The sequence below is a fragment of the Chiloscyllium plagiosum genome, chromosome 18, assembly GCF_004010195.1.
Source record: "Chiloscyllium plagiosum isolate BGI_BamShark_2017 chromosome 18, ASM401019v2, whole genome shotgun sequence".
NCBI lineage: Eukaryota > Metazoa > Chordata > Chondrichthyes > Orectolobiformes > Hemiscylliidae > Chiloscyllium > Chiloscyllium plagiosum.
The window spans coordinates 932808-954758 of NC_057727.1; the positions used below are offsets into that span (position 1 = coordinate 932808).

General features: G+C 45.5%; 1 protein-coding gene across 1 annotated transcript in view; it reads right to left on the reverse strand.

Moving 5' to 3' along the window:
- LOC122559231 (laminin subunit beta-2-like) overlaps positions 1-21951 on the reverse strand; it is a 166522-nt gene that overhangs the window by 44877 nt on the left and 99694 nt on the right. The window contains exons 13-15 of the mRNA XM_043708611.1: positions 14998-15153; positions 8433-8594; positions 7137-7258 (exon numbers count right to left, since the gene is read on the reverse strand). Of these exons, the coding sequence (XP_043564546.1) occupies positions 7137-7258; positions 8433-8594; positions 14998-15153 (440 nt within the window). The remainder of the gene's footprint in view (positions 1-7136; positions 7259-8432; positions 8595-14997; positions 15154-21951) is intronic.

Sequence of the window (21951 nt, forward strand, 5' to 3'; positions counted from 1 at the left end):
AATACACCCCGGGACTGCTGTTCTCTATAATACACCCCGGGACTGCTGTTCTCTATAATACACCCCGGGACTGCTGTTCTCTATAATACACCCCGGGACTGCTGTTCTCTATAATACACCCCGGGACTGCTGTTCTCTATAATACACCCCGGGACTGCTGTTCTCTATAATACACCCCGGGACTGCTGTTCTCTATAATACACCCCGGGACTGCTGTTCTCTATAATACACCCCGGGACTGCTGTTCTCTATAATACACCCCGGGACTGCTATTCTCTATAATACACCCCGGGACTGATATTCTCTATAATACACCCCGGGACTGATATTCTCTATAATACACCCCGGGACTGATATTCTCTATAATACACCCGGGACTGCTATTCTCTATAACACACACAGGGACTGCTATTCTATATAATACACGCCGGGTCTGCTATTCTCTATAATACACACAGGGACTGCTATTCTCTATAATACACGCCGGGACTGCTGTTCTCTTATAATATACACAGGGGCTGCTATTCTCTGTAATATACACAGGGACTGCTATTCTCTGTAATATACACAGGGACTGCTATTCTCTATAATATATACGGGGGCTGCTATTCTTTGTAATATACACAGGGACTGCTATTCTCTATAATATACACAGGGACTGCTATTCTCTGTAATATACACAGGGACTGCTATTCTCTATAATATAAACATGGACTGCTATTCTCTGTAATATACACAGGGACTGCTATTCTCTGTAATATACACAGGGGCTGCTATTCTCTTATAATATACACAGGGATTGCTGTCCTCTATAATATATAAAGGGACTGCTGTTCTCTACAATATACACAGGGACTGCTATTCTCTATAATACACACAGGGACTGCTGTTCTCTAGAACATACACAGGGGCTACTGTTCTCTTATAAAATACACAGGGACTGCCATTCTCTATAACATACACAGAGAGTGCCATTCTCTATAATATACATAGGGACTGCTGTTCTCTATAATATACATGGGGACTGCCGTCCTCTGTAACACACACAGGGGCTGCCGTCCTCTGTAACACACACAGGGGCTGCCGTCCTCTGTAACACACACTGGGACTGCCGTCCTCTGTAACACACACTGGGACTGCCGTCCTCTGTAACACACACAGGGACTGCGGTCCTCTGTAACACACAGGGACTGCGGTCCTCTGTAACACACACTGGGACTGCCGTCCTCTGTAACACACACAGGGGCTGCCGTCCTCTGTAATACACACACAGGGACTGCCGTCCTCTGTAACACACACAGGGACTGCTGTCCTCTATAATATACACAGCGACTTCCACCCTCTATAATATACACAGGTCCTGCTATACTCTATAATATACACAGGGACAGCTGTTCATTATAATATGTATAGGGACTACTATTCACGATAATATACACAGGGACTGCTGTTGCACCGTAATATACACAGGGACTGCCAATCTATATAATATACACTGGGACTGCCGTTCTCTATAATATACACTGGGACTGAAGATCTCTATAGTATACACACTGAATTCTGCTCTCTACAATATACACAGGGTCCGCTATCCTTTATAATATACCTGGGCTGCTATTCTCTATAATATACAAATGGTCTGCTATTCTTCACAATATACCCAGACTCTGCTACCCTCTATAATATACCCGGGCTGCTTTTCTCTCTAATATACACAGGGACTATCGCTCTCTATAATACACCCAGGGTCTGCTAACCTTTATAATATACCAGAGGCTGCTATTCTCGATAATATAAACAGGGACTGCTGTTCTCTATAATATGTACAGGGACAGCTGTTCTCTATAATATGTACAGGGATAGCTGTTCTCTATAATATACACAGGGACTACTGTTCTCTATAATATACACAGGTAAAGAGTTGGATGGAGCTCTTAAGGATAGTGGAATCAAGGGTTATGGGGATAAGGCAGGAACAGGATACTGATTGAGGATGATTAGCCATGATCATAATGAATGGTGGTGCTGTCTCGAAGGGCAGAACGGCCTACTCCTGCACCTATTGTCTAATGTCTATTGTCTATTGACTGCTATTCTATATAACATACGCAGGGACTGTCGTTCTCTATAATATACACAGGGACTGCTGTTCTCTATAATATACACAGGGACTGCTGTTTTCTATAATGTACACAGGGACTGCAGTTCTTTTTAACATACTTAAGGACTGATATTCTCTATAATACACACAGAGACTGCTATTCTCTATAGCATACTCAGGGACTGCTGTTCTTTATAATGTACACAGGGACTGCCGTTCTCTATAATGTATACAGGGACTGGTATCCCTTATAATATACCCAGGCTGCTATTCTCTATCATATACAGAGGGACTGCTGTTCTCTATTATATACACAGGGTTTGCTAACCTCCATAATATACCAGGGGCTGCTATTCTCTATAATATACAGAGGGGCTGCTATTCATCACAATATACACAGGGTCTGCTCTCCTCTATAATATACTCTGGCTGCTGTTCTCTATAATACACACAGGGACTGCTGTTCTCCATAATGTACACAGGGACTTCTATTTTCTCCAATATACACAAGCTTTGCTATTGCCTTTTGCATTACTGTTTTCAGTTCTGATCTCTATGCTATCGGAAAGATGTTACCAAACTTGAAAGGGTTGGGAAAGGATTTTCAAGGATGTTGCCAGGGCTGGTGGGTTTGATCTAAAGGTAGAGGCTAAATCGGCTGGGGCTATTTTCCCTGGAGCATCGGAGGCTGAGGGGTGACATTATAGAGGTTTATAAGGGGTGAAGGGCATGAATAGGGTGAATAGCCAAGGTCTTTTTCCCAGGGTAGGACAGTCCAAAACTAGAGAGCATTGGTTTTGGGTGAGAGGGGATAGGGACCTGGAGGGCATCGTTTTCACGTAGCGTGTGGTGCGTGTATGGGACAAGTTCCCAAAGGAGGTGGTGGAGGCTGGTACAATTACAACATTTAAAAGGCATCTGCATGCGTATATGAATAGGAAGGATTTAGGGGGACATGGGCCAAATGCTGGTGACTGAGACTCAATTAATATGGGATATCTGGTCAGCATGGAGAAGTTGGATGGAAGGGTCTGTTTCGGTGCTTTACATACTGTACGACTAATATTCAAAGGGGCTGCTACTCTCTAAAATATACACAGGGCCTGCCATATTCACAGGAAGTGCTATTTACTATAATATATGCAGCGACTAATATTCTCTATAATATAGACAGGCCCTTCTATTCTCTGTAACTACCCTGCTGTTCTCTAATATACACAGGACTGCTGTTTTCTATGGCACACCCAAGGTCGGCTGTTTTCTACTGTATTTAAGAAAGGTGGTGAGGAAAAGCCAGGGGCCTATAAACCAGTGAGCATGACATCAGTCATGGGCAAGTTGGTGGAGGGAATCTGAGGGACAGGATTTACATTCATTTGGAAAGACAAGGACTGACTAAGGATAGTCAACATCGCTTTGGGTGTGGGAAATCTAACTCACTTGATTGAGCTTTTTGAAGAAGCAACGAACAGAATTGATAAGGGCAGAGTGGTGGACATGATCTATATGGATTTCAATAAGGTGTTCAACAAGGTTCCCCATGGGAGACTGGTTAGCAAGATTAGATCTCGTGGAATATAGGGAGAACTAGCCATTTGGATACAGAACTGGCTCTAAGGTAGAAGGCAGAGGATGGTGGTGGAGGGTTGTTTTTCAGACTGGAGGCCTGTGACCAGTGGAGTGCCACAAGGATCGGCATTGGGTCCACTGCTTTTCATTATTTATATAAATGATTTGGATGTGAGCATAAGAGGTACAGTTAGTAAGTTTGCAGATGACACCAAAATTGGAGGTGTAGTGGACAGCGAAGAAGGTTACCACAGAGTACAATGGAATCTTGATCAGATGAATCAATGGGGGGAGGAGTGGCAGATGGAGTTTAATTTAGATAAATGTGAGGTGTTGCATTTTGAAAAGGCAAAACAGGGCAGGACTTATACACTTAATGGTAAGGTCCTGGGGAGTGTTGCGAAACAAAGAGATCTTGGAGTGCAGATTCATAGCTCCTTGAAAGTGGAGTCGCAGGTAGATAGGATAGTGAAGAAGGCATTTGGTATGCTTTCCTTTATTGGTCAGAGTATTGAGTACAGGAGTTGGGAGGTCATGTTACGGCTGTACAGGACATTGGTTAGGCCACTGTTGAAATATTGCATGCAATTCTGGTCTCCTTCCTATCTGAAGGATGTGAAACTTGAAAGGGTTCAGAAAAGATTCACAAGGATGTTGCTAGGGTTGGAGGGTTTGAGCTATAGGGAGAGGTTAAATAGACTGGGACTGTTTTCCCTGGAGTGTTGGAGGCTGAGGGGTGACCTTATAGAGGTTTATAAAATCATGAGGGGCATGGATAGGGTAAATAGGCAAAGTGTTTTCCCTGGGGTCAGGGAGTCCAGAACCAGAGGGCATAGGTTTAGGGTGAGAGGGGAAAGATATAAGAGAGACCTAAGGGGCAACGTTTGTACACAGAAAGTGGTACATGTATCAAATGAGCTGCCAGAGGAAGTGCACGCTGGTGCAATTACAACATTTAAAAGGCATCTGGAAGGGTATGGAGGGTTTGGAGGGATATGGGCTGGATGCTGGCAAGTGGGACGAGATCAGGTGAGGATATTTGGTTGCATGGACGAGTTGGACTGAAGGGTCTGTTTCTGTTTAAATGAACTTTAGGCCCACAATATAATTGTCATTGAAATAACTCCACAGAAACAGGTACCCCGTCATTTATTCACACATGGAGAGTCCCTGACACTGATCCAGCTCCCTCAGAGCCAGCTCTCAGAGAGAACAGAACCTCAGACACTCCTGTTTATACTTTCCCCTTGTAACCCCCACACTATCACCTAACAGTGGTAGTGCTAATACTATGTTTACATATATATATCTTTGGAGATTCTAGACCACCTGGGTCTTTAAAATATTTTTCCCGCACTACCGCTGTTTAAATGTAAAGTATTTAAATGAACATTTCCATCACTGCATGATCTACCTGCAATGTTTCTGGCTCTGACAATTATTTTATAAGATAATGAAGTAATGTTAAAACTGAATTAAGTTCTGTCCAATCTGTTGATTCCACAGAGGGGAACGAGTCCAGCACAAGCCCCTCAAGATCAGCTGATCTGTGGCCTAACTCCATATATCTGCCTTTGGCCCATATCCTTAATACTTTTGCTGAACAAAAAAGGATCCATTGGAGATTTAAAATTAACAACTGATCCAGCATCCAATACCAGTTATGGATGAGAGTTCCAAACCTCTCCCACCTTTTGTGTGTGGAAATGCTTCCTAAAATCTCTCCTGAATGGTCTGGCCCTAATTCTGAGACTATGACGAAATAAGCACGACCTAATAGTGGTAGCGCTTATTTTCACTCCTATTTATATCTGTCAGCCAGGGCTCTCTGATTGGACCAGATTAACAGCCCCAATCAGGGAACTCAGATTCTATAAGGTCCACCTGACTGCCTTTGTTACAGTCACTCCAATTGTGTCTTCTGCTTCCTGTAACTGAGAAATCTTCCCACTTTTGTTTTAAAATACTGGAGTTTATTGAGTGTTTCTACAAAAAGTTGTGTGCACAGCCCAGACCATCACACAAGCCAATCTTCCATCCATGGACTCAATCTACGCTTCTCGTTGCCATGGAAATGCGGCCAACATCATCAAAGGCCCTTCCCACCCCGGTTGTAATCTATTCCAATCTCGTCTATCCGGAAGTTTAAACATACACACCAACAGGTTCAAGAACAGCTTCCCCCTCGCTGTTATTCGACTGATGAATGGTCCTCTCTAACTTCAAATAATCTTGGTCTTATTTTGTGCACCTCCTTTGCAGCCTGAACCTTGTATACCAAGTTCTTTCTAAACACCCTGTGATCTAGATGTCCTTGTACGTTACGATCTACCTGTACTGCATGTAGACCAAAACTTAGGTACATGTGAAATAATAAATCACATCAAATCAAATCTCTCACTCTCCATGAGGCGGGCGGACTGACAGGATGAGACATTCCTAGTCAGCACAGTATATGTGTTACTCTGAGTTGGATATTCACAAAACAATCAGTTCCTAGAACATTCCAAATAATCTAACAAATCTGAAGTTCCCTATTATCAGGGCCCTGTTAGTCTCTTGTGAAAGTTTACAGATTTTTGCTGAAGATTTATATATTTTTCATTCTCTGAACACATGTCTGTTTAAACCTCTAATAGCTTAAGGTCTGTTAACTGTGCCTTGAACAATGTTGTGATGTGACGCGATATGACAGGTCCCAGTAAGAGACTCTGCTTTATAGACAATGGAATACTCTGTTGAGCTTCTGGGAGTCGGTCAGACACGGCCCTCGGGAATCTGAGGAAAATTCCATCCTTTTGTGGCCTGATAAAAGGATTTTATGAAATTTCCTTTCATTATTAACTAGCAGCTGGTTATCAATAAACAATCATGAACTTGAGTAAAATTGGTGTGGATGAAACAGAGCGATGAACAGTCAAGTCTATGGCAGGCAGCTCATGAAGATTACACTAACCCATCTGCTGATCTTGTTCTCGAATAGGGGCAGATAGACATGACCTTATCTGATGTAAAGTTTATTTTCAATATTAACTGAAATGAATGGAACCAAGGGATAAATGTCTCAAATTTCCTGATAATCGCACTGCTGAAAAGGAGACCATTTTGTTGCCATGCCCCTCCATTTCCTCAAACCCTGCACATTTCTCTTGTCAAGTTTTTGCAAGTTAATAATCAATTTGCTCTCACTTCCAGTACTGTGTAATTCTGTGGATGAACTATCTCCTTTCCCTCCCTATGGTGGCTAAAGCTTCAGTAAGCACACTCCTAACTCCCCCACACACCCAACAACTCTCACTGTCGTTCCACCTTTTAAAACATCCTGTGTTTTATATATATTCCCTACTCCTTGGCAAAGGCACATCCTTCCTGTCTAAGGAGTCACAGACCTCCCTCTGTAAATAACAGTTGCTGCAACACTCACGCCCCACACTGCCCTAATAGCTGAGTTTACCAGGGCACCAACCTTTCTGTATGGCGTAATGCCACTCTGTAAGGTTGACCATGAGGTAGGAGATTGCCACAGCGATGACTGATGGGTAAACCCACAGTGTGAATACTGATTATTGACTCCCAATCTTCTGCTGACTGAGGAGAAGGGAAACAAGAGGGAACTGTTAGCACCAAACAATTAACCAGCAGCTGCCTGCCACAACACCCAAAATACATCAGCTGGATCATCATCTTTCACTCTGTCATCGTGCTTTGGGAACTTTGGAAGTGTGTCGAGTGGGAAAGCTTTCCCTAGAATCTCAGCTGTACCACTCCTGAAACTGTGACAGCTAAAACAGACAGAAAGAAAGACAGAGAGGGATAGAGTTAGAGCGAGGAGTGGGGGGGTGGGGGGGAAGTGTCTCTGGGTGGATGGAGGGTGGAAGGGGAACAGTAGGGAGACAGACACAGAGAGGAGAGGAAGACAGCACGAAGAGAAACAGTGGAGAAATGGAAAGGGAGACTGACAAAGGCTATAGAGAGTTAGAGAGAGACTGAGGAAGGCAGGGAAATAGAGACTGATGGAGAGAAAGTCAAAGACAGAGACAGGGGAGATAGAGAGAGAGAGAAAAAAACAAATCAGGAGTTCCGGGTATTCAGCTTTCCTGTATTAGGTGCAGCTTTCCTGTATTAGAGAAGATCATTACCCAGTGATGCAACCCTGGAACACCAGCAATTTACAAGTTGGCACCCCAGGGGTAAACAAGGTTCATACAGAGGTCATTCCTGTGCTGTGTGAGAACAAGAGAATTAACACACGATCGTGCCCAGGAAATAGCTATATGTGCAAAAGCATGCAGTTGTGGGGTCTGTAGGGCACAGGAAGATGGTTACAGCAGTGTGTGTCAGAACAACCCATCTGGGTCACCAATGTCCTTCAGGGAAAACTGCCATCTTTATGTGGTCTGGCCTACATGTGACTCCAGACCCACAGCAATGTGGTTGACTCTTAACTGCCCTCTGGGCAATTAGGGATGGGAAATAAATGCTGCCCCAGCCAGTGATGCCCTCATTGTGTGAACGAATAAACAAACATTATCATCGACAGCTCTCACTCTGGCTGCTGTTACTGAATGGGATGTTTGTCCCCGGTCACAGCAGCCATGCATGGGTTTTCGGGAAGATGGAATTTTATTTCCTGTTTGTACAATTTGAGAATTAAACAGATTCTCAGTTTCACACCCAGGAAAAGATCCAGCCATCAAAACAGGCTCCTCGCCATCGACGTGCAGCCCCACGGGTTTCCTCACGGTTGCTATCAGGCTCATACCTCAGGCTCGTAGCGCACCATCACATTGTAATCCATGGCGTACGGGATGTTACTGACATGAAACAGCAACCCTGCTCCGTCCCGGACCCGTGCGAAACCCGGACCACTCCAGGTGATCATCTGGTCGTGCGGCCGTTTCCGGTTAACAATTTCCACATACACCTGCAATCGACAAGAAACCAAAATTACTCAGCAAACTCTGCGGGGATGAGCTAGAGGGCATCGAAAGGACTTATTTCCCTGAGCAAAGAGGTCAGCAGAGATGAGAAGTCATTTGAAGAACAGAATAGAGAAGAGTTGGGGAGAAATTGTTTCACTTGGAGATTGGTGGATAGGACATGGCAGAGGCAGAAATACTCATCACATTGAAAGACACTTGGAAGCACAAAGGAACTGGGGTGTCCAAGTTCACAATTCTCTTAAGGTTAACGTGGAGGTACAGCTGGCAGTTAGGAAGGTAAATGCAATGTTAGCATTCATTTCAAGATGGCTACAATAGAAAAGTGGGGATGTACTGCTGAGGCAGTATAAGGTTCTGGTCAAACTGCATTTGGAACAGAGGCGTAAGTGGGTACTGCAGATACTGGAGATTAGAGTCAAGATTGGAGTGATATTGGAAAAACACAGCAGGTCAGGCAGCATCCGAGGAGCAGGGAAATCGGCGTTTCGGGCAAAAGCTAGTCAATTTTCCTACTCTTCGGATGCTGCCTGACCTGCTGTACTTTTTCAGCACCTCTCCAATCTTGACTTCATTTAGAACATTGGGAGCAGTTTTGGGTTCTGTACCTAAGGAAGGACGTGCTGGCTTTGGTGGGGGGGCAGAGGAAGTTTTCAAGAATGATCCAGGAGATGAAGGGCTTGTCATATGAGGAACAGTTGAAGACTCAGGGTCTGTACTTGATGGAGTTTAGAAGGATGGGGGAGATCAGTTTGAAACTTACAGAATCCTGAGAGGCCTGGGTACAGTGGGCGTGGAGAAAATGTTACCACGAGGAGGAGAGACCAGGGCCTGAGGGCACAGCCTCAGGGTGAAGGGATGACCCTTTAGAACTGAGATGAGAAGGAGTTTCTTCAGCCAGAGGATGGGGAAACTGTGGGACTCATTACCGCAGAGGGCTGTGGAGGGCAAGATAGAGACAGAGATAGACAGGTTCTTAATTAGGAATAGGATCAAGGGTACTAGGGAGAAGGCAGGAGAATGAGGTTGTAAAACCTATCAGCCATGCGTGAATAGTGGAGTTGCCTTGATGGGCTGAATGGCCTAATTCAGTTCCTTATATCTTATAGTCTCATGGATATTTGTTGGGATGCTGTAGCCCAGAGAGCTATAAACAAGAGCAGTGGCTGGAGTATTGACCGGAAGAGACACAAAAGGCCAAATACCCTCTTTTGTTGTACATCTTCCATTTTCCCAACCTGGTAACACCGGAGGGAATGGTCCCTTGTCCAGCTATATACTTTTCCCTGATCATAATACAGCCTGGAATCACTTCCAGCTCTCATCCCACTGTCTCACTTTACCAAGACAACACCAATGGCAAGCAAATTACAGTTACTCCAAACTCAAGGTCAAAAAATAAAATTCAAGGGAGCTCTGACCTTGTTTTCAGTTGTGTTTTACAATTCTTTCATGTCCTTGCTTAAAACAGACAGCATCCCTGAAATCAGGAGCTTCAAATTCACTCAATGCCTCCAACTTTTACGAAGTGACGTATGAAATATATTCAGACACACATATACTCATGGATTATGAGAAACTGGAATATGGAACTGTTTCAACATTTCTGGGTTGAAAAGGCTTTATCTTTCTTGGACACAAAAAAAGTCAAGAGATGAAAGAGTGAGAGTGATCTGCTGTCTACCGCAAAAGCACGGGATTTTGGGAAATGAATCCAATGGAGCTTTTGAGAGAGATTGGAGTAAACTTTCATAGAACATAGAACAATACAGCACAGAATAGGCCCTTCGGCCCTCGATGTTGTGCTGACCTGTGAACTATTCTAAGCCCACCCCCCCTACACTATCTCATCATCATCCATGTGCTTATCCAAGGATTGTTTAAATCTCCCTAATGTGGCTGAGTTGACTCCATTGGCAGGCAGGGCATTCCATGCCCTTACCACTCTCTGAGTAAAGAACCTGCCTCTGACATCTGTCTTAAATCTATCACCCCTCAATTTGTAGCTATGCCCCCTCATACAAGCTGATGTCATCATCCTAGGAAAAAGACTCTCACTGTCTACCCTATCTAATCCTCTAATCATCTTGTATGTCTCTATCAAATCCCCCCTTAGCCTTCTTTTTTCCAATGAGAACAGACCCAAGTCTTTAAGCCTTTCCTCATAAGACTTTCGCTCCAGACCAGGCAACATTCTGGTAAATCTCCTCTGCACCTTTTCCAATGCTTCCACATCCTTCCTGTAATGGAGTGACCAGAACTGTACACAATATTCCAAATCGGCAGCAATAGCGTTTTGCAGCATGACATTACGGCTCCGGAACTCAGTGCCTCTACCAATGAAACCTAACACACCGTATGCCTTCTTAACAGCACTATCCACCTGGGTGGCAACTTTCAGGAATCTATGTACATGGACTCCAAGATCGCTCTGCATGTCCACACCACCAAGACTCTTTCCATTGACCCAGTATTCTGCCTTCCTGTTATTCTTCCCAAAATGATTCACATCACATTTAGCTGCATTGAACTCCATTTGCCACCTCTCAGCCCAATTCTGCAGTTTATCCAAATCCCCCTGCAACCTGTAACATTCTTCCAAACTGTCCACTACTCCACCGACTTTAGTGTCATCTGCAAATTTACTAACCCATCTACCTATGCCTACGTCTAAGTCATTTATAAAAACGACAAACAGCAGTGGTCCCAAAACAGATCCTTGTGGCACACCATTAGTAACCGGACTCCAGACTGAATATTTTCCATCACCTACCACTCGCTTCCTTCTTTCAGAAAGCCAGTTTCTAATCCAACCTATAAATCACCCTCAATTCCATGCCACTGCATTTTCCACCATGTGGAACCTTATCAAAGGTCTTGCTGAAGTCCATGTACACCATGTACACATGCTTGGTCACCTTCTTAAATACCTTAATAAGTTTTGTGAGACATGACCTGCCCTTGATGAAACCATGCTGACTATCTGAAATCAAATTGTTGCTTGCTAGATGATTATAAATCCTATCTCTTATAATCCTTTCCAAAACTTTTCCTACTACAGACATCAGACTCACTGGTCTATAATTACCTGGATCATCTCTACTGCCCTTCTTGAACAAGGGCACAACATTTTCAATCCTCCAGTCCTCTGGTACTAAACCTGTAGACAATTCAAAGATCAAAGCCAAAGGCTCCAACACCTCCTCCCTAGCTTCCCAGAGAATCTTCCAATAAATCTCATTCGGCCCAGGGGACTTGTCTACTTTCACTCTTTCTCGAATTGATAACACCTCTTCCTTACTAAACCTCGATCCTATCTAGTCTAATATCTCGTACCTCATTCTTCTCCTCTACAGTATTCTCCTTTTCCTGATCATTAGTTTTTGGACAGACTCAAAAAAAACCTAAGGATCAGTGCCATTCATCTAGCAACAGCCTCTGGGGTCAAGTCAACCTGGGATGTGAATTGTTGAAGAAACTTGCAGCACTAAATAGGTCTGTCTCTCTCAGTCAGTAAGAGTCAATAAAGCAAAACTAGTGGAAACCTCTATTTCTCAATAGTTTGTAAACTTAATAAATTTCCAAATGTCAGCATTCCAAACTACTTCCCATCTGAATCCAAAATCCACTCTGAAGCTCTTCAGTCAGAAATGTGGTCTCATCAATCAAATTAAATTGAAACAAGGGTGCATTGAGTTTAGGATTGTAGGCCATATTACAGCTGTACAGGACATTGGTTCGTCCGCTCTTGGAATACTGATTAGATTACATTCCCTACAGTGTGGAAACAGGCCCTTCGGCCCAACAAGACCATCCAAAGAGCAACCCATCCTGTCCCATTCTCCTGACTAATGCACCTAATATTACAGGCAATTGAGCATGGCCAATTCACCTGACCTGCACATCTTTGGATTGTGGGAGGAAACCGGAGCACCCGGAGGAAACCCACGCAGACACGGGGAGAACGTGCAAACTCCACACAGACAGTTGCCAGAGGTGGGAATTGAAACTGGGTCCCTAGTGCTATGAGGCAGCAGTGCTAACCACTAAGCCACCGTGCCACCCCACTGTGTGCAATTCTCATCTGCCTCCTGTAGGAAGGATAAAGTGAGGTCTGCAGATGCTGGAGATCAGAGATGGAAATGTGTTGCTGGAAAAGCGCAGCAGGTCAGGCAGCATCTAGGGAACAGGAGAATCGACGTTTCGGGCATTCCTGAAGAAGGGCTAATGCCCGAAACGTCGATTCTCCTGTTCCCTAGATGCTGCCTGACCTGCTGCGCTTTTCCAGCAACACATTTCCATCTCCTGTAGGAAGGATGTTGAGAAACTTGAAAGGGTTCAGAAAAGGTTTATAAGAATATTGCCAGGGTTGGAGGACTTGAGCTATAGGGAGAAGCTGAACAGGCTGGGGCTGATTTCCCTGGAACATTGGGACTTGAGGGGTGACCTTATCGAGGTCTATAAAATCATGAGGGGCATTGATAGGGTGAATAGACAAGGTCTTTCCCCCAGTGTGGGGGAGTCCAGAACTAGAGGGCATAGGTTTAGGGGAAAGATATAAAAGGGACTTAAGGGGCAACTTTTTCACGCAGAGGGTGGTACATGTGTGGAATGAGCTGCCAGAGGAAGTGGTGGAGGCTGATACAATTACAGCATTTAAAAGGCATCTGGATGGTATATGAATAGGAAAAGGTTTAGAGGGATATTGGCCAAGTGTTGGCAAATGGGACTAGATTAATGAAGGATATCTGGCCGGCATGGGTCTGTTTCCATGCTGTATGTCTCTATGACTCTATGGGTCTAAGTCAACTCTTTCCACCTTCTGAATTTGTACTCTTGTTCCTTTTTTAGCCTAATTCTTCAAACTCAATGTTTTTGCAGAGCTTTTTGTGTTGTCTGTATGAATGTGTGTGCTTGGGATTAAGGGGATATAGTTAAATTCTGATAAGTAGCTTAGCTGTTATTCATGTCCCAACCACGAACAAACAGAATTAGCAACACAACCGGAAATGTCAGCACCATCCCCGGCAGATCCAGAGACATAAACAGCAAGTGGGACAGAACACCAGCGCCTCACCAGAGGAGCACTGACAGTGTTACCTGGAATGGTGGCAAAACATCAGCAAACAACGTACCAGCTCAGCGAGCAAGTCAGCAACCTCATTCACAACCTGAGTTACAAACCCTCCCAAATACTCCATTATTCATCTTTCCCATTTGTTTAAAGAATAAGTCTAGCTCATAATAAAATAAATAATTTTGAGTTCACTGAAGAACTCTGTTGGCCATTTCTGTTTGTATTTGGATAGCAGGACAAACGAGGGGCAGAGTGACCATGTTGGTGGTACAGTAGGGCATCTACATGTTTGGGATGACATGTGGAGTGGCCTTGGCAAGGTTGGCATTTATTGTCTGTCTGTGGTTACCTTCAGGTTTTGGTGAACCACCTTCTGGAGCCAGTGATAATGAGCTGGAGAGAAACTGAATGTTTGAAATGACCAAAACAATCAGTTAAAAGTCAACCAAGTTGAGGGATAAATATTGGTCAGGGCTCCAGTGAGAACTCTCTCACTCTTTTTCAGAAATGCGTTGTGGGGTTTTTACATCTCTCATAGGGCAGAGATGGCTTCAGTTTAGATTAGATTCCCTACAGTGTGGAAACAGGCCCTTCAGCCCAACAAGTCCACACCGACCCTCTGAAGAGTAACCCATCCAGACCCATTTCCCTCTGACTAATGCACCTAACACTACGGGCATTTAGCATGGCCAATTCACCTGACCGGCACATCTTTGTCACTGTGGGAGGAAACTGGAATACCAACAGGAAACCCACGCAGATATGGGGAGAATGTGCAAACTCCACACAGACAGTCGCCCAAGGCTGGAATTGAACCCGGGTCCCTGGTGTTGTGAGGCTGCAGTGCTAACCAATGAGCTACTGTGCTGCCCCTGCTGAGGATAGCTCCTCTGGCCATGCAGCACCTCCTCCCACCCTTCCACAGTGCCACACTGCAGGGGCCAGCCTAGGATTCACGTTCAGCTCTCTGTCCAAGATGCTTAATGGTAGTCCTAACCAACCAAACCAAAAGCCTTTTGCCTCTGAACTGAGAGAAAGCATGTGTGTATTCTAGAACTGTGACAACACAGAGCTGGCCATTTTACCCATCACCTCAGTAAGGTCCTGCATACACTAGAGGTAGCATGGGAGCAGCAGGCACTGATTATCAGCAGGGGAATGCAGATGGAGTTGGCACTTTGTAGGAAGTTGTTAATAAGAAAGGTGCAGGTTAACATACTCTACACTCATTGGCTGCCTTTTATTAAAGCTCTCCACAGCCCCGTGTGCCACCCCTTTCCTGTGGATGGAGATTCCCTGGTGACACCGACCTTCCGTTGACGGATCCTTCGGTGGCGATGTCTCGAGGCCCAGACACGGGACGCCTGGCGATGTTGCCTCCTCCGCCTGACAATCTCCTGGATGTTGAGCCCATGCTGGAGGGTGAAATCTATGCAGTTGCCGTTGACCTGATGCTTGATTGCCCCCTGAAAGAAAGCAGCATGTATTAAAGTGAGAACATGATGGACTACAGTGAGTCAGGGACCAGTCATCTCCAGATACAGCCCATAGCAATTAAATTCACTCCAGTGGGTTTGTGCCAGGACAAACTCCCCAGATCCACAACCTCACATCCCTCCATGCAGCAGCAACAATTATTCACAGATTAAAACAAACGTACCCAATGTAAGGACAGGAAAGAACCCCTCTCTCCATCCAGGCAATTCTTACTGCAACTATACAAGGTGCTGGTGAGACCACATCTGAAGTACTGTGAGCAATTTCAGTCCCTTTTTTAGGAACGATATCATTTTATTGGAGGCAGCCCAGAGAAAGTTGTCTGGGATGAACCTAGTCTGGAGGGTTTGGCTTCATTGGTTAAACAGGTTGGGACTCCGCTGACTGGAGCTTAGAAGAATGAGAGGTGATCTCATTGAAACATTGAGGATTCTTAAGGGGCTTGACAGGGTCAATACTGAGAGGATGGTTCCCCTCATGGGAGGATCTGGGACCAGAGGGTACAGTCTCAGAATAAAAGGGGCACCAATTTCAGACTGAGATGGAGAGAAATTTCTTCTCTCAGAGAGTTAAGAGCCTTTGGAACTCCTTCCCACAGAGAGCTGTGGGGGCAGGGTCCGTGTGGATATTTAAGGCTGAGAGAGAGATCCTTGATCAGTCGGGGAAACAAGAGTAAGAGGAAAGGGCAGGGAAGACGTGAGGAATGGCGGATCAGCCACAATTCTACTGAATGGCAAAGTTGGCTCGAAGGGCTGAATGGCCTCTTCCTATTTCTAATGGGCTTATGGAGCCATTACAGGAATACGCGAAAAGACAACAGATTGGCATTGGATAACAGAGCTGGTACAGGCATGATGGGCCGAACGGCCTCCATTGCATTGTAATAATTGTGTGATTCACACAGTTGTAATGCCTTATGCAATCACTACCTTATGCATTTGTATGGCTCCTTTAATAAATTAAGTTGTTCGATGGTACTCCACAAAAATTCAACCAAACAGGTTTTGAGGTCACGCTACATGAGATATTAGGGCAGGGATAGAGATAGTTTTAAAAAAGCCCCCTTAAAGGAAGAGAGTGGGAGAAGTTTAGGGAGAAGGTTATGCCTGAGTGTGTGGTGCTGGAAAAGCACAGCCAGTCAGGCAGCATCCAAGGAGCAGGAGAGTCGTGTTTCAGACATAAGCCCTTCATCAGGAACGAGGCTTGTGGGCCAGGTGGGATGGTGGAGTTGAGAGATAAATGTAGGGGGTGGGATGTGGGGAGAGGGGAAATGAGGAAACTGGTGAAATCCACGTTAATCCCGTGTGGTTCAGCCTCCTCCCCAGCCCACAAGCTTCATTCCTGATGAAGGGCTTATGCCCCGAAACATCGATTCTCCTGCTCCTCGGAGGCTGCCTGACCTGCTGTGCTTTTCCAGCACCACATTCCCGACTCTGATCTCCAACATCTGCAGTCCTCACTTTCTCCTGCAAGCCTGGCCACCACAGATCGAATGACAGAAATTTGGATGCTCACAAGGTCAGACTGTGAGGAGATTAGAGGTTTGCATTAGGGCATGGACGGGGCATGGACGGGGCATGGACGGGGCATGGACGGCCCTAACCTGCAGCCATGTGTTCTCAGGGACTGACCAATTTGGGGAAAGGTTTGAGTTCAACTGTTCACAGATTGTTCCGCCTGTGGACAATGGGAACCGGTCTCGGGATTGCCTGTGGCTCGGATAAACATTAACAGGTCCCTCCCTCTTCCAGCCTCTTCCAGGGAATAACTTGGCCAACTTTCAGACCGAGCACATTGGTGACCATAGTAACATCCAGGTCCTGAAACCTGGGGAAAGCAGCCACTCCAACAGTAAACCTAGCTCATTGCCGGTCTAACGTAGTGCTGCTCCTAATCTAAACCAGTTCAGTTCCTATTGTAACTGAGTTAATTTCCCGATCTTACCGAGTTTAGTTCCTGATCTAAACTGGTTCAGTGACTTTGTACAGATAAAAAGCCACAAACATCAGTCTCAGTCGAATGGCACTCTGAATTATATCAGATTTTAATGCCCTCTGTGTTCTCTCCTTCCTTTACCCTTGGCATTGTTCCGGAGATTAATAATTAATTTCTGAAGACAACAGGACAGATCTAGAGACTGGCAGAGAGTCAGACAGGAGAACTAGCCCACACACGCTTGCTTTCTTGGCAGAGGGAGAGTGAAAATATCCCACGTTCCAGCAGTAAACTGAAGGGTGAAATAGGAGCCTTTTTGAAGCAAAGAATTGTTGATCTGTGAGAACACATTACCCGTTGGGTGGTAGAAGCAGATTAAACAGGATTTTCAAAGGGAAGTGGATGAACAGAGAGATCTCGGTGTCCATGTACAGAGATTCCTGAAAGTTGCCATCTAGGTTGATAGGGCTGTTACGAAGGCGTACGGTGTGTTAGCTTTTATTGGTAGAGAGCGTGAGTTTTGGAGCCACAAGGTCATGTTGCAGCTGTACAAAACTCTGGTGCGGCCACACTTGGAGTATTGCGTACAGTTCTGGCCACCGCATTAGAACACAGAACATAGAACTTAGAACAATACAGCACAGAACAGGCCCTTCGGCCCACGAGAGAGCGTGAGTTTTGGAGCCACAAGGTCATGTTGCAGCTGTACAAAACTCTGGTGCGGCCACACTTGGAGTATTGCGCACAGTTCTGGCCACCGCATTAGAACATAGAACATAGAACTTAGAACAATACAGCACAGAACAGGCCCTTCGGCCCACGATGTTGTGCCGAACATTTGTCCTAGCTTAAGTACCTATCCATGTACCTATCCAATTGCCGCTTAAAGGTCACCAATGATTCTGACTCTGCCACTCCCACAGGCAGCACATTCCATGCCCCCACCACTCTCTGGGTAAAGAACCTACCCCTGACAGCCCCTCTATACCTTCCACCCTTCACCTTAAATTTATGTCCCCTCGGACATTATAGGAAGGATGTGGAAGCTTTGGAAAGGGTTCAGTGGAGATTTACTAGGATGTTGCCTGGTCTGGAGGGACGGTCTTATGAGTGACTTGAAGCTGTTTTCGTTAGAGGGAAGAAGTTTAGGGGTGACTTAATTGAGCTGGAAATGTGTTGCTGGAAAAGCGCAGCAGGTCAGGCAGCATCCAGGGAACAGGAGAATCGACGTTTCGGGCATAAGCCCTTCTTCAGGAATCATTGACTTAATTGAGACATACAAGACGATCAGAGAATTAGATGGGGTGGACAGTGAGAGCCTTTTTCCTCAGAAGGCTAGCACAAGGGACATAGCTTTAAATTGAGGGGTGATAGATGTAGGACAGATGTCAGAGGTAGTTTCTTTACTCAGAGAGTAGTAGGGGTGTGGAACGCACTGTCTGCAACAGTAGTAGACTCGTCAATATTAAGGGCATTTAAATGGTCATTGTGAACAGAGAGATCTCGGTGTCCATGTACAGAGATTCCTGAAAGTTGCCATCTAGGTTGATAGGGCTGTTACGAAGGCGTACGGTGTGTTAGCTTTTATTGGTAGAGAGCGTGAGTTTTGGAGCCACAAGGTCATGTTGCAGCTGTACAAAACTCTGGTGCGGCCACACTTGGAGTATTGCGTACAGTTCTGGCCACCGCATTAGAACACAGAACATAGAACTTAGAACAATACAGCACAGAACAGGCCCTTCGGCCCACGATGTTGTGCCGAACATTTGTCCTAGCTTAAGTACCTATCCATGTACCTATACAATTGCCACTTAAAGGTCACCAATGATTCTGACTCTGCCACTCCCACGGGCAGCACATTCCATGCCCCCACCACTCTCTGGGTAAAGAACCTACCCCTGACAGCCCCTCTATACCTTCCACCCTTCACCTTAAATTTATGTCCCCTTGGACATTATAGGAAGGATGTGGAAGCTTTGCAAAGGGTTCAGTGGAGATTTACTAGGATGTTGCCTGGTATGGAGGGAAGGTCTCATGAGTGACTTGAAGCTGTTTTCGTTAGAGGGAAGAAGTTTAGGGGTGACTTAATTGAGACATACAAGACGATCAGAGGATTAGATGGGGTGGACAGTGAGAGCCTTTTTCCTCAGAAGGCTAGCACAAGGGACATAGCTTTAAGTTGAGGGGTGATAGATGTAGGACAGATGTCAGAGGTAGTTTCTTTACTCAGAGAGTAGTAGGGGTGTGGAACGCACTGCCTGTAACAGTAGTGGACTCGTCAATATTAAGGGCATTTAAATGGTCATTGGATAAACATACGGATGAAAATGGAATATTGTAGGTTAGATGGGCTTCAGATTGGTTCTGCAGGTCATCACAACATCGAGGGCTGCGGGGCCTGTACTGTGCTGGAACGTTCTGTGTACTAATTGGAAAAGAGTCATTTTCAGGATTGTGGGGAAAGTGACATTAATTGGGCAACTCTTCCTAAGGCAGAATTAGAATAGGTAGGTGATTGTTTTTATTAGTGTGTTGCTGGAAAAGCACAGCAGGTCAGGCAGCAGCCAAGGAGCAGGAAAATCGACGTTTCGGGCAGGAGCCCTTCATCAGGAATCAGGATGAAGGGCTAATGCCCAAAATGAGGATTTTCCTGCTCCTCGGATGCTGCCTGACCTGTTGTGCTTTTCCAGCACCACACTAATCTAGACTCTAATCTCCAGCATCTGCAGTCCTCAGGTTCGCCTAGGTGATTGTTTTTGACCAGCTCTGACGGTCCTTCCTCTGTGCGGTACACCTCTGTATGACTCCATGACTCAAGGTCAGTACAAACACAATGGGTCAAATTGCTGCCCCCATGCTCGGAGATTCGCTGATGTGGATAAATGTAACCTGGAGATTGTTAGAGACATGGCAATACAGAGAATGCATTTTAAAGTGCTCTCTAATTGGAATGGTGGCTGCTATCTTTATGATAGTATCTCTCATGAAGCCCTCACAGTATGTCTCGAGATCTCGCCAATGGGCGTCCCACCTTAGAACGGGCAGGGACTGCCTAACTGGGAGCAGACGTGTGTGAGCATGAGCTTTAAGGTTGTTGGAAGTTGAAGTGGGAGATGATGGACCCACACTGTCACTTAGAGACTAAACATCAGCCTCCCTCCATCATTGTCTCAGAATTTCAAAATACCAAGTAGCTCCTTATCACCTCCAGCTGATTAACATCTGCTCCATAGATTTTGCTGCTTGATGTCTGGCAGTTTCTGTAGGTTACAATATTGGGAAATACCACCATCAACTAGTTGGACGGACACACCCTCCCTCGCCCTCCCCCTCCCCCCCACCCCCCCAGCCAGTGGAAGGCCCCACATCAAATGGGATCATACCCATTTTCCATTTTGTGCTGCTGCCTTTCTCCTGTATTCTGATTTCCTTTGATAACTCCTCACGATCTGTGACCCGAGTCCCCTTCTTATTGACAACTTGGTCATTTATAATTAACTGCCTGATCAAGGGGGGGCCCCTGCAGCCCTCTCACTGGTTGGAAGGGGTAATAGCAGTGCGACAGTTTACACAGACACAGCCAGAGAAAATTACAACAATAGCACAGAAATAATGACAGGACACGTGCATGACAATAGTTCACAAAAATGATTTTAACTTTGAGCCGATTGAATTGATGGGAAGGTGATGGCCGAGTGGTATTATTGTTGGACTGTTAATCCAAATACCATTCTGGGGAGCGGGCTCCAAACGCTGCCATGGCATCTGGCGAAATTTAAACTCAATAAAAATCTGGAATCAGGAATCTAGTTATAACCATAAATCTACTTTCTGGATCAGTGGTGCTGGAAGAGCACAGCAGTTCAGGCAGTCCAAGGAGCAGCGAAATCGACGTTTCAGGCAAAAGCCCTTCATCAGGATTAAAGCTTTATTCCTGATGAAGGGCATTTGCCAGAAACATCGATTTCGCTGCTTGTTGGACGCTGCCTGAACTGCTGTGCTCTTCCAGCACCACTGATCCAGAATCTGGTTTCCAGCATCTGCAGTCATTGTTTTTACCATAAATCTACTGCTGACTGTTGGGAAAAAACCCATCTGGGTCACTAATGCTCTTTCGGAAAGGAATCTGCCACCCTCACCCAGTCTGGTCTACATGTGACTCCAGACCCATAGCAATGTGGTTGACTAAACCACCCTCTGGGCAATTAGAGATGGATAATAAATGCTAGTCTAGCCAGGGATGCCCTCATCCCATCAATGAATTTAAAAAAAAACAGACACTTTATTTGCTGTAAAATCAGTTGTCTGCTGGGAGCAGTGGGATAGGTCTCAGCCAAGTGAGGACATTACTGATGTAAGGTGTCACTGGATAATTTACTCAAACCTGTATCCGTGTGTATATTCCATTGCCTACTCCACGTAGATCTGCAAAGCCTCTAACACAATCACTGCTTAACCTGGCACAGTGGCCCAGAGCGGGACAGTCAGGTACACAGTGAGACAGTGAGGTAGAGTGGGACAGTGAGGTAGAGTGGGACAGTGAGGTACAGAGTGGGACAGAGAGGTACAGAGTGGGACAGAGAGGTACAGAGTGAGACAGTGAGGTACAGAGTGAGGCAGTGAGGTACAGAGTGAGGCAGTGAGGTACAGAGTGAGGCAGTGAGGTACACAGTGAGACAGTGGGGTACAGAGCGAGTCAGTGAGGTACTGAGTGGGACAGTGAGGTACACAGTAAGACAGTGAGGTACACAGTGGGACAGAGAGGTACACAGTGAGATAGTGAGGTACAGAGCGGGACAGTGAGGTACAGAGTGGGACAGTGGGGTACAGAG